Raw genomic sequence first — 11,419 nt, 5'->3', positions numbered from 1 at the left:
GGCCCGGCGGGGGGACGAGCCCGGCCCCAGGGCCCCGGAGCCGCGACGCCGCCTCCCCAGCCCGGCCGGGGTCCGCCCCGCACCCCGGGGCGCGCGCTTCTGGCCGCCTTAGTCCAGGAGGCCTCTCGGCAAAAGAATAAAACCTTTCAGGGGGCGCGGGCTCCCTCGCTCACCTGGCGAGTCCGGGGCGGGAAGGAACCGCGTCCTGGAGAGGGAAGGGTCGCGAGGGGGCCGCGGGCTGCGGGGCGAGCGCCGGGGAGAGAAAGGCGCGGGGAGAGGAAGGCGGAGGCGGGGACCCGCTGCGCCGGCTCGGGCGGAGGGACAGCGCGGCGGGCAGGCGGAGCCCGGGGCAGCCGTGAGGGCGCTCGGGAAAGGGCCTCCCCGCCACACACCATCCTGGGGGTTGGCAAGACCCCCCCCCCCGTCCCAAAGGCCCCTTCTTGCACCTCGGCGCCCCTGCCCCCTCCTGGGCTGCCGCCTGGGCTATAACAGATACGCCCAGAACCTGGGAGTTCACCGCCTTCCCAGGGGTGGGGCGCATCGGCCTCTCCGGGTGGGACCCCAAGCACGCGGCCCCCTCCCCCGCCCGCCCTCCAGGGGTCTCCCGCCTAGCGGCGCGCGGCCACCCATCCCGAGTTCTGGGGACACCCAGAGCGTCGGGGACGCACGGTGCAACCAAGGACAGGCGCCGGACCGGAGAGGCCGCCGCGGGGCTCGGCCTCCGGAACCCACGGCGCGCTCCGCCGGCTGGGGAGCCAGGTCCGCGCCCGCGACTCCTGCGCGGGGGCCGGGCGGCGGCGCGCGCGACCCCGCAGCCCCCGGAGCCGTCCCCGCGGGGCGCCGCTGCTCCGCGTGGGGGGACCCAGAGGGGCGCCGGGCCCCGGGGAGGGGGAGGCCGGGAAGGCTTCGTGGACCGAGAGGAAGGTTTGGGAACGAGCCGCGGCCGCGGAGGCCGAGCTAACCGGTTCGACGCGCACCTTCGCAAGAAGCAGGAAAGAAAGCGAGAGGTGGCGCCGGGGAGCGCGGACCCGGGTGGCATGAAAGCGGCCCAACAGCCCGGCAGAGCGCCAGCCGCCGGACGCACCGACAGCGTCTCCTGTCGCTTTTCAAAGCATTTTGATTCTGGAAGTTTTCTCATATAAACAGAGTAGAGGGAGCCTGGAAATGAAGCCCCTGTACCCGCCCCGGTGAACCAGCACCGACTCCCGGCGGGTCCCGTTTCATCCAGGCTTCTCCTTTATTTATCAGCATTTCGTTAATTTGTTTATTTTTGGTGAGATATTTTCAAGCAAACAGACATTACATCCTTTCACCAGTAAATACACGAGTTTTTAACTGGTAGGAATTTTTTTTAATTAACCGTACAGTTATGAATCACCGCTCAGTAAGCCCACGGCCTGGTCTCACTCTGAGAAGCGGGTGACTTTTTGATGGTGGAAATGCAGATGACTTATTTCCGTTTCCACCTGACTGCAGTAATGTTCACTGTCACGGTGAGAGTTTAAACTGAACGAAACCGGAGGCCAGGCGCCGGCAAGGGCCCAGCAGGCAGCTCTGCGGCTGGGTCTCCAGGCTGTGGCCCCGGGCGCCACGGTGTTCTGGGTTTTCTCTGGGCACCTTTGTCCCCATGTCCTTTCCAGATTCAGACCTCAGCACCACGAGGACTGGGTGGCCCTCTTTCCAATCCACCTTCGAGGGGGTGTCCCACCTCTCCTTTTCGGGAGAGGGAAAGGCAATGAGGCTATGCAGCAGAGAAGCCTCTGGGGGACTTAAAACGCTCAATGAAGGCGATGCTCCAGGCGAAGGATTTCAAGAGGCAGGACCCCACTTCCCAGCAGGACCCCTGCACAGGCAGGAAGCTGCGTGGACCCCTGCACCAGCCACCAGAGGGGAGAGTGACCATAGGGAGTTGTTATCCCGGCGATTCCACTGGCAGGGATGGACACCTGGACTCTGCCTGAGCATGGACTGGCAGGGAGGGGGTGGCTGACCTCCCTAGCACCAGGTGGAGGAAAGGGAGTCCAGGGACCTCTGTGGCTGAGTGAGTGCAGAGTCCCTGGCCCATAGTCTCTGCCCCTCTTGGAGCCTCAGCTTCCCTTTCCAAGAATTGCCAGATGGGGCCAGAAAGCCAGGAAGGGTGCTTGGGAGAGAGACCTGCAGACACAGGAAAAAGAGAAGCCCACCTGGCCACTCCTGCCTCCCTCCTGGTGCCCACCTGCCCCCTGCCCAGCTTCCAGCCCCTCTTGTCTCAATCTAGGCCAGTCACCTCCTGGGAGAGCTCAGAGACAAAGCTTTAGGAAAACTTCCTGGGCCAGGCTTGTGGGGAGGCGGTGAGAGGCCACCCACTGCCCCTCACCTTCGCCTGGTGGGAAGGGCCTGCAAGCTCTGGTCTGACTGGGGTTCAGGGGGTGGGAGGCGCTGGGTGGGCTGGAGTACAGGCCAGGGCTCCCGGGTGCAGAGAGATGCGGAGAGTGGCCAGGGTGGGGAACCAACAACCAGAAGGGCAACTCCCAGGGAGCCCCTCAGTCTCCGGGAGGGGGCAGGTAAGGGAGTGGGGGGAGGGTTTGGAGGTGGCAGGCAGGAGTGAGCTGTTCTGCCTGCTCTCAGCCCGGCGCCCCGAGTGGCGAGGATGGCATGGGCATGGGAGCAGCCACCTGGGGACCGCGGAGCTGGTCTGTTCTGGGTGGAGCATGAGCCGGGCTGTGGTATTGTCCGATTGCAACGCCACATCTTCTCTTGATCCAAGGAAGGGCCAGAGCCCTCACACCCGTTAGTGGCCCTTCCCAGGACTCCTCCGGAGGTGCCTCAGGATGAGCTCTGGGGGGAGCTGAGCTCCAAGTTCTCCTCGAGAAGGCACTAGCAGGACGTGGCTCTTGTCCTACCAAGGCAGGGGACTGAGAGGCCCAGAAGGGTTGGGTACTCCCCGAGTTCCACACCAGTGTGGGCCCTAGACTCCTGGGGAGGGTGTGGCTATGGCGCTGGCCTGGGTACCTTGTCAGCCTCAGCTGATCAGGGAAGGCTGAGCACTTACAGGTTACAGACCCCCATCCCCAGCACAGGTCCGAGACAGGAAAACTGAGTCGTGGAGAAGAGAAAGGGGCTAGCTCAAGGTCATTGGGTGAGTATGGCTGGGCCTGGGCCGAGGTGGGCTGGGTGGGCATCCAGAGCCTGTTGGATACCCCTGGGCGCAGGGACCCTGGGACCTGAAGCCCTGGGCAGCTCTTGGTGGCTGAATTGGGCCTCACTGAGGGGTGGCAGTTTGGGAGGGGAGGGCAGGCGCAGTGGAGACAAATCTAAGCCATCCGTCTTCTACCAGGAGCGGAGCCGAGCAGCCGAGGTTCCAGGGAGATCCATGTGCTGGAGCTTGGAGCCCCCCGCGGTCACCAACCTGGTCCCACAGTAACCACGGCTTCTCTCTGGTGGTGCTGCCGGGTGCCACACCCAGGATGCTGGATGACCACGGGGCAGAGCCAGCTTCCCTGAGCCCTGGTTTCTGTGCTTCAGTGTGGGGCTCCTAGCTCAGGAGACAGCGCTGAACTTCCTTCCACGCTGGGGGCACAGCCTCCTCCACTTCCCGTTCCCTCTCCCTCCATCCCCCTGGGCCAGCCCCAGCCTGGCAGGCGCAGGCTCGTCAGGGGCTCGCCAGCCCAAACTTTCACTGACTCCATCAGAAAGACACAGCCCTTCTCTCCAAATTCACCCTGCATTTGCGGCCACGTAGACCCGTCTTCCCTCTGACCGGAGTGACCGGCTCCTCCGGAACTTCTCAATGCTGCGCCCACGGGCTCCACACCCTTCTCGCGCCTGTGGCCCCAGCGCAGTGTGGCTCCCTGGGCCTCGGGTTGGCCTTCCTGGAGCTCTGGTGGGTGGAGACCCACCCACCGTTGAGGGAGACCTCCCTGGGGACTAGGCTCTGCACTTGGCGCAGCGCAAGCTGCAGTTACCATGTCACCTTGGGGCTGCATCGCATAGACCACAGTCAAATAAAACGGCTGCACTGCAGTGATGACTCCTTTAACCTGGGCTGAATGATCCTGTTCGTGGTCCGAGAGTCCCGGTGACCTTGGCATTCCCCAGTCCCACTGCCGCTGGTAACACTGGTGGGGGCTGCGGATCTGGCGCGGGGACTGCCTGGCTGCTGGACCGCCTGGCTCCCGCCTGGCGCAGGGGCAGGCAGAGGCAGAGTGTGGAAGCTGCAGGCAGGACCGGCACTGGCTCTGAGCCTCTCCAGAGGGAGCTGGTAGTTCAGCCACGCCAATGGGGTGGGGGCTGGGCTGGAGGATGAGTCCTCTAAGTCCCTCAAGATGCTCACCCCTGTCCTGCATCGGGCACTGGGAGCTGAAGGTGGGGGCCTCAGGGCCCAGAGGTGCCAGGACAGCCTGGGTCCTGGGCTGCCCGCCCACCAAGGAGGCACCGCTGGCACTGTCAGGGGCCTGGCCTCAGGGCACCGGGACAGACAAGCCGGATGATTCGGTCAGAGGGCTGGATGCTGGTGCAGACGGATGGACCAACCGGCTGCCCTGTGGGGAGACCCCTGTGGTGCCTTCTCCCAGGCCGACGGGTGCCGACGCTGAGAACTGCTAGAGGCCCACCCGGAATATGGCAGGGTTGCTGAGCATCTTGGCCCAGGGGTGTCTGTTCTGGGCCTGGGTGTGTTTGTTGCTGTCCGAAGCCCAGACGGAGGTTTCCAAGGGGACTCGATTCTGTCACAGTAGTGACCCTTTCAACCCTGATGACCCCTCTGCCCAGGCCGGAGACAACACACAATAAAGGGTCCCTCCCGGTGCAGGGGCCTGTCTTCGCCCTGGGCCAGCTGGGGACAGGAGGCCACAGGGACCCAGGCCATCCTCGGAATTAGTTTTCCTCAAGAGCCCACAAACATGGGCCCTGAGCTGGGACTGCGCCCACCTTCCGAGTCCCCCAGGTTCAAGTCCCCCAGCATGAAGGCGTTTGCAGCCGGTTCAGGGGGTGCTGCCAAGGCCAGAGCTCAGCATTCCTCACCTGACCTTGCTGGGAGCACCACTGTTTCGTTTTGGCCCAAAGAAAAAACCCGTATGATCAGAGATGGCTTTTAACTCCAGTGCGGGATGGGACAGTGGGCACAGGGTGCCACACAGCCCTCGGCGCCAAACGAAGCAGCCCATGCGAGGTGCCTTAACCTGCCTGGTGGCTGTTGGTTTCCCTGGAGACCCGAAAACGCCAGATAGGGAACATACCCTGTGTCCCCTCTTCCTCCTCAGCTCCCTCCCCTTCCTCTATGGTCCGCTGGGCCTCCCAGTTAAGGAGAAGGGGGAGGCGATGGTGCCCCCCACCTCAGACTCTCGCTCACCTGCCACTAGCCAGGCCTGGCTCTGCCCATCCCTGGTTAGCGCTTGGGGGAGGAAGGGCGCCCACCCGGCCCCACCCCAGCGACCACAAAGCAGCCAAGACCATCCAGAAAACGTCCCTTTTATTTCACACGCAAATAAGTGTTCATTAAAAAAAAGTCTTCACCACTGAGGCCACAGCCCAGGAGGGAAGCCCCAGCCTGGCCCTCTCCTCCCCACGGCCAAGCCGAGCTCTGAGAAGGGCCACCGTCTGCGTCTTCACCCATCCCCTCCGCAGGCCTGTCCCCCGGGTTCTCTCCACCGGCCCAGCTAGAGGCCGGGAGGCTGATCACAGTCCTCAGGCGGCCTCCTGGCGCAGGCTCGGGTTGGGTGGTTACCTGCGAGGCGCCCTGGCCAGGCCCCGGAGGTTTGTCTTTGCTGCCGGGGGGCCCGGTGCTGGCGCCCCAGGGCGGCTAAATGGACTCCCAGGCTGAGAGGCCTGTTCCCAAGGTGCTCCGGGCAGCAGGGCGGCCGTCTCTCCGAGATGCCCTTTTCCCTGGGGGGCGGCGGGGGAAGGAGCTCCAGCCTTGCAACTCTTTGGGGAGCCAGGCCCCTGTTACATTCTGGGGGAGCTTGGGACAAAGCCTCTGCCCACCGGGACCCAGGCTCGCACCGCCCAGGCCCAGAGGGGGCTGTGGGAGCGCCCGTCTTCCCCGACGGCGCCCTGCGCCCTGCGCCCCGCGCCCCGGCACCACCCAACCGACCGTCCCCAGAGCTCCCCGGCGGCCGCTGGGAAAAGGCCCAGGGCACGGGGCTCACACCAGGCCGGGCATCTGCGCCCGCAGGAAGGGCACGGAGGCGGCGGCGGGGAAGGCGGCCAGGGGGTAGGCCAGGGCCCCGGAGAAGCCGAGCAGCGGCGGGGGCGGCGCGGGCGCGCTGGGCGCCAGCGGGAAGGGCAGCGCGGCGGGGGCGCCGGCGGCCGCGGCCGGGGGGCTCTCGTGGTAAAGCACCGGGACGCGCACGAGGCGCTGCGCGCCCGGCGGGGACAGGCTGGCGGCCTCCAGCTCGGCGGCCAGCTGCCGCTTCCACTTGTTGCGGCGGTTCTGGAACCAGATCTTGACCTGCGTCTCGGTGAGCTGCAGGGACGCGGCCAGGCCGGCGCGCTCGGCGCTGCTCAGGTAGCGCTTCAGGTCGAAGGTGGACTCCAGCTGGAAGACCTGGCTGCGCGAGAACACCGTGCGCGTCTTCTTCTTGCGACCGCCGCCCGCCGCCAGGCCGCCGCGCGCCTCCCCCGCCGCCGCCGGGGCCTCGGCCGCCTCCGCCGCCTCCTCCGCGCCGGCCGCCGGGCCGCGCGCCTCCCGCTGCGCCGCTCCCGGCCCGGAGCCGCGCGGCCAGGCGCCCTCGGCGCGGCCCATCTCCTCGCCCGTCTCCGGAGAGTCCCGATCACTGGCTGCAGGGAAGACAGGGGCGCATGGTTGGTTGTGCGGCCGTTCCCCAGGCCCGGTCACCCACTGCTACAGGCTGGGAACTATTCCGGGCACACACACCCCCCCACACACACGCACCCCACACCAGGGCAGTGCGCACATCTCCGGGGGACGGAGAGAGGCCGAGCAACAGGAGGTGGGCCTGAAGACAGAAAGGACACCAACGCGTGGCCACCCATCCACAGCGGAGACAGAAAAGGCAGAGAAATGGGCAAATGCACACAAACGCAAACAGAAAGCTCACTTCCTGTGACAGTTAAGACGCAGCAAAGAAAACACACAAACGCCCAAGGCCACGGCGCAGAGGACAGATGTCCTTCAGAGAAATGTGCGGGGTGCCCTGGAAAACGGCAGAGACGGCCCCTGGTCCCAGCCCCCCTGACACGGAGATGAAGACCTGCCGTGACCCCCAGGCACGGCCCTCGGGAGCGGATGCAAAATTCCCGCGTGCACAGAAACAGTCCTGCAAGGGGAAGACAAGCCCGTGCAAACGATCCCCAAAGAACACTCCAGAGCCCGGGCGACACGGGGTGCCCACACACCCCATTCCCGACCCCTAACCCAGAGGTCCACAGTTGGTGCCCAGCAACCCGCACTCTCGCTGGGAGGAAGCACACACACACACACACACGCGCACACACACGCACGCAGCAGCCTTGTCCCACCCAAACACACGGGGCCGTGAAGCCTGTGGGTTTCGGGGTACAGAGGTCTGCAAGGGGGCCCTGACCCGGTGCTCCAAATACTAAGCTTCCAACCCCCAAAGGTGAGGAAGATGCCCAGGCTGGCAAAGGATGGTGTCACCCGCTGAAAGTCTGTCAAGGACCCAGATTCCAGGCCCGGCTTGAAGAAGCCGAGGCCTCATGGCAGGGCTCCGCAGGCCACCTTGAGGGTCCAGTTTGTCCCCCCACCTGGCCCGAGCTTCTGCGCAAAGGTCCTCAGGCTGGCGGTCCAGCTGGAGTTCGGCAGGGCCGCCCTCAGAAGGCTGCAGACTGAGACAGTGGTGTGTCCGCAGAGTGAGTGTTTGCACTGGTGGGCTCGCGTGGTGGCTTGGGCCAGGTCGCCTGGCCCCATGAAGGTGCGCAGATCTGCCCCGTGGGGGGGAGGGTGCAGATCTGCCCTGTGGGGGGGTGCAGATCTGCCCCATGGGGGGGTGCAGATATGCCTAGTGGGTGGGTGCAGATTTGCATGTGCCCCAGCCCAACCCTGGTGCCTAAGCCCTTATGGTGACTGCAGAGGGGTCAGATTCTAGGCTGGTGTGCCTGCCACCAGATATGGGGAGCCTCTGGGTACCCACAACACCCCACACCCCCAGACTCACAGGGGCTCGTGAATTACCACAATACACATCAGGCTCGCCAGCTCTGGCGCAGACTGGGACCCTAACCCGCATGGCGTGAAATGAGGAGCAGAGCCATGTGGTGGTGAAGCTGAGTGGGTGGTGGAGGGGTGAGGGGAGTGGAGGGCTTCGCCCGCGGACACCCTCTTCAGGAACACCCCCAGAAGGGCCCTAAATTTGATCCCCTGATTTCAGGGGACCCACTGAGATCTGCTCACATTTAGGAGAGGGGCTTGGACTTTCTGCGTTTGGCGCTGAGACCCGGGCTCGCCCCCCATGCACACACATCAGAGAGGGGGCTCTTCCAGAGGGGAGAGGCCTCTGCCCACGCACCTGAGCTCGCGGGAACATGCCACAGAGCAGAAGGGACTTCGGATTGAGAGCCCCAAGAACCCCGACTGGCCACACAGTGTGTGTGCCTGTGTGTGTGTTGTCGGGGGGCTGGCAAAACCTGGGAGCCTGGTTGGAATGGCTTCCTGGTGTCCCTCCCACGTGTCTCCCAGCAATGAGCAGGTCCCCGAGGGAGGCAGGGACCCCAGGAAAGGGGAGCGGAACTCAGGGTTGGGAATGAGTGGGCTCCGATGCTGAGAACCCCTACTCCGAGCCCTCAGCAGGGAACAAAGGCAGGAGAGGGGGAGGAGCAGAAAAGGAAGGGAGGGGTGAGACTGGGGGCCTCAGAACAGGCTCCCTCCTGCCCGGCAGACGCAGCCCTTGGGCCAGGGAGGCCCAGGGGGGAGGCCCAGGCCCCGACGTCCCAGGCCTGGCCGGCAGCTCTCCCAGGGGACGAAACTTTGGGGAATGGACACTGTGGAAGGCCCTCCCCTCGGGGTTCTAGCGCCCACCACGGTGGCTCCGTCTGCTCAACCCCTGCACTCCCCGCGTCTGACACTCCGCTTTGCACCCCACCCGTCTCTCTCCTCTCCGGCCCTTTCCCTTCTCCCTCGCTCCGGGTTTCTCCCGCGTCCCGCTTTCCGCCTCCACCCCTCTCTCCGGTTCCTGCCCCCTCCCTGCTCCCAGTCCTTCCCCGTCTCCTCTCCGTAATCAGACTTCACTTTCCGTCCCTCTCCAGCTGTCTGTCGTCCCCTCTCCCCAGGTCCGTCCCGCAGCTCCCGGCCTCCCCGGGTCCTGCGCAGCCTGGCAGGGGGTGAAACCCGGACCCTGCCCAGCCTTCTCCCCGCGGGGCACCCCGGTCCGGGGAGTGGGCCTCCAAACTCGCCCACCCGGGGCCTCTGCGGGGGGCCCCACACGACCCACACCCCGCCACGCACAGGAGGAGGGCGACCCGAAAAGGGCGCGCACGAACCCGAAGTCCTCGCGCAAACGCGGGGAAGGAGCGGCGCCCGGGCCCAGCCAGCCCCCCGCGCGCCCCCCACTCACTGTCTGGACTGAGGCCGCCTCCGTAGCCGCCGTGCGCCCGCGGGAACCAGCGCGTCGCGCTGCCGCAGCCCAGGGCGTAGGGCGGCCCGGGCCCGGGGGGCGGCCGGGGACCGAGGCCCAGCGCGCCGGGCCCCAGCAGAGCGCGCGCCCGCGCCTCCCCGCCGGGCCCGGGGCCCACGCGCAGCGGCCGCCGCCGCTGGAGCCGCCGCCGCCGCGCCAGCTCCGCGTCCCGGTCCTCGGGGTCGTCGCCGTCCTCGCCGCCGTCCTCGCGGCCGCCACCGCCCTGGGCCGCGCGCCCCGCGCCCTTGGCCTCGGCCGCCAGCAGGTTCTCGATGAGGAAGGCGGAGGCGCGGGCCGGCGTGGCGCGCCCCGGCTCCGTCAGCTCGTCCGGCATCGTGGCCGCGGGCCCGTCGGGCTCAGCCGGGCTCCTCGGGGTCCCGAGCGCCCGGGGCGCGGCCGGTCCCGGTCCCCACCGGGGGCAGAGGCGCGCGGCTCCCGGGTGCGCGCAGCGGCCGAGCCTGGAGACGCCAATCGGGGCGCCGGCGTCGGGCCCCGAGGTCAGGCGGCGGCCTCCGCGCGGGGCCGGGCAGGGCTGGGCCGGGAGCGGGCGCGCGCCGACAGCCGGCCGGACAGCCGCCCGCTCGCCTTTCCCGTCGCCGCTCTGGTCGCCGCCCGGGCCTGCCCCGCTGGAGGCGGGAGGGGCGGAGGAGGGGCCAGCAGGGGCGGGGCGCGCGGGCGGGCCGCCAGCTCAGCCCCGGGACTCGGCGCCCGGCCGGGGCGCGGCCACTGCCGGAGACCCTGCGGGCGCCGGGCGCGCGGGCCGTGGCGCGGCCGGGGACCCAGGCGGGGGGTCGCGGCGGGCTCGGCCCCGCGCGCTCCATTCCCGGGGTCCGCGCCATCGCGGCGAGGGTGGGGGAGGTGGGATCTCCGCCAGGCGGCCTCCCATTGGCTGCGGGGCCCCGATGAGGAACAGGCTGGCCAATCACCGTCCGGCAACGGCCGTAATCGCCTCGCCGCGGGGACGGAGTCGGACCGCGCGTAACCGTGTGCGCGCGCGCGCGAGGGGGGCGTGCGGGTGTGCGCGGCTGTGCGCGCGTGTCTGGGGGGCGTGGAGACCCCGGGGCGTCCAAGAGGCCGCAAGAGGCTGGACCACGGTCTTTTATTTTATTTTTAAGACCCCAGGGTCAGGGCTGCAAAATTGTGGCCTATTTTCATATTCACGCGTAATGAGACGTGACTACCTGCGTGGTGCGCGGAACGCTAGTTCCCAGGCTCAGCCTTAGAGTGTAAGAAACCCCCATGGCCCCGCCTGAGGTCACGCCGAGTAAGAGCCGGTCCCCGCCGTCGGTCCGTCCGTCCGCTCCTCCGGAGGCTCGGGCCTCGGAAGGGGGGCGGGGCTCCCGGCCCAGCCGCTCCCCACCCCGCCCCCGCCTCCGCCGAGGTCCCCGGGCAGGTCCCGGGCCTCTTTGCGCCTCTCGTCCCCCGACGGTAGAGCCGTGGGGGGGAGGGGCTCCCGTTTCTGCGGCGGGGAGCGCGGGGACCCGCGCGTATCCCGCCCTCGCCGCCGCGCTCCGAGCCGCGGCTGCCCCGGGCGACCTTTGGACCGGGCTCCCCGGGACCGGGTGACAGCCGAGTCGCCGGGTCGCGGCGCGGTCGCGCGGGCGGAGCCGGCTTCCCGGGACACGGGTGATCGCGGAGAGAGACATCCATGCGCCCAGGGCCAGCCGGGGCCCCCGTCCAGCCCAGCGCCGGCTCCGCGCGCGGCTGCAGGCCCGGGCTGCGCGCTCGCTGAATTGCGCGAACTGCCCGGCGGAGGGAGCGTCCAGCCCCTTTCCCCAGGGGAGCGCGGGGGCGCGGGGAGCCTGCCCCGGGTGGTAAGTGGCTCTGGCGGGCCTGGAATTCGCTCGCTC

General features: G+C 67.9%; 1 protein-coding gene across 1 annotated transcript; it reads right to left on the bottom strand.

Moving 5' to 3' along the window:
* Positions 1–6,121: 6,121 nt before the first annotated feature.
* On the bottom strand, positions 6,122–9,903 carry HMX1 (H6 family homeobox 1; the record flags this gene model as incomplete). The annotated part of the gene is made up of 2 exons (XM_081133933.1): positions 6,122–6,756; positions 9,510–9,903. The coding sequence occupies 2 exons, from the start codon at positions 9,901–9,903 to the stop codon at positions 6,122–6,124; spliced, it is 1,029 nt and encodes a 342-aa protein (XP_080990059.1).
* Positions 9,904–11,419: the final 1,516 nt, after the last annotated feature.

The sequence above is a fragment of the Miniopterus schreibersii genome, assembly GCF_964146895.1.
Source record: "Miniopterus schreibersii genome assembly, chromosome: 1".
NCBI lineage: Eukaryota > Metazoa > Chordata > Mammalia > Chiroptera > Miniopteridae > Miniopterus > Miniopterus schreibersii.
Note: the sequence above shows the minus strand (reverse complement) of the source record. Positions and strands in the feature narration are given on the sequence as shown.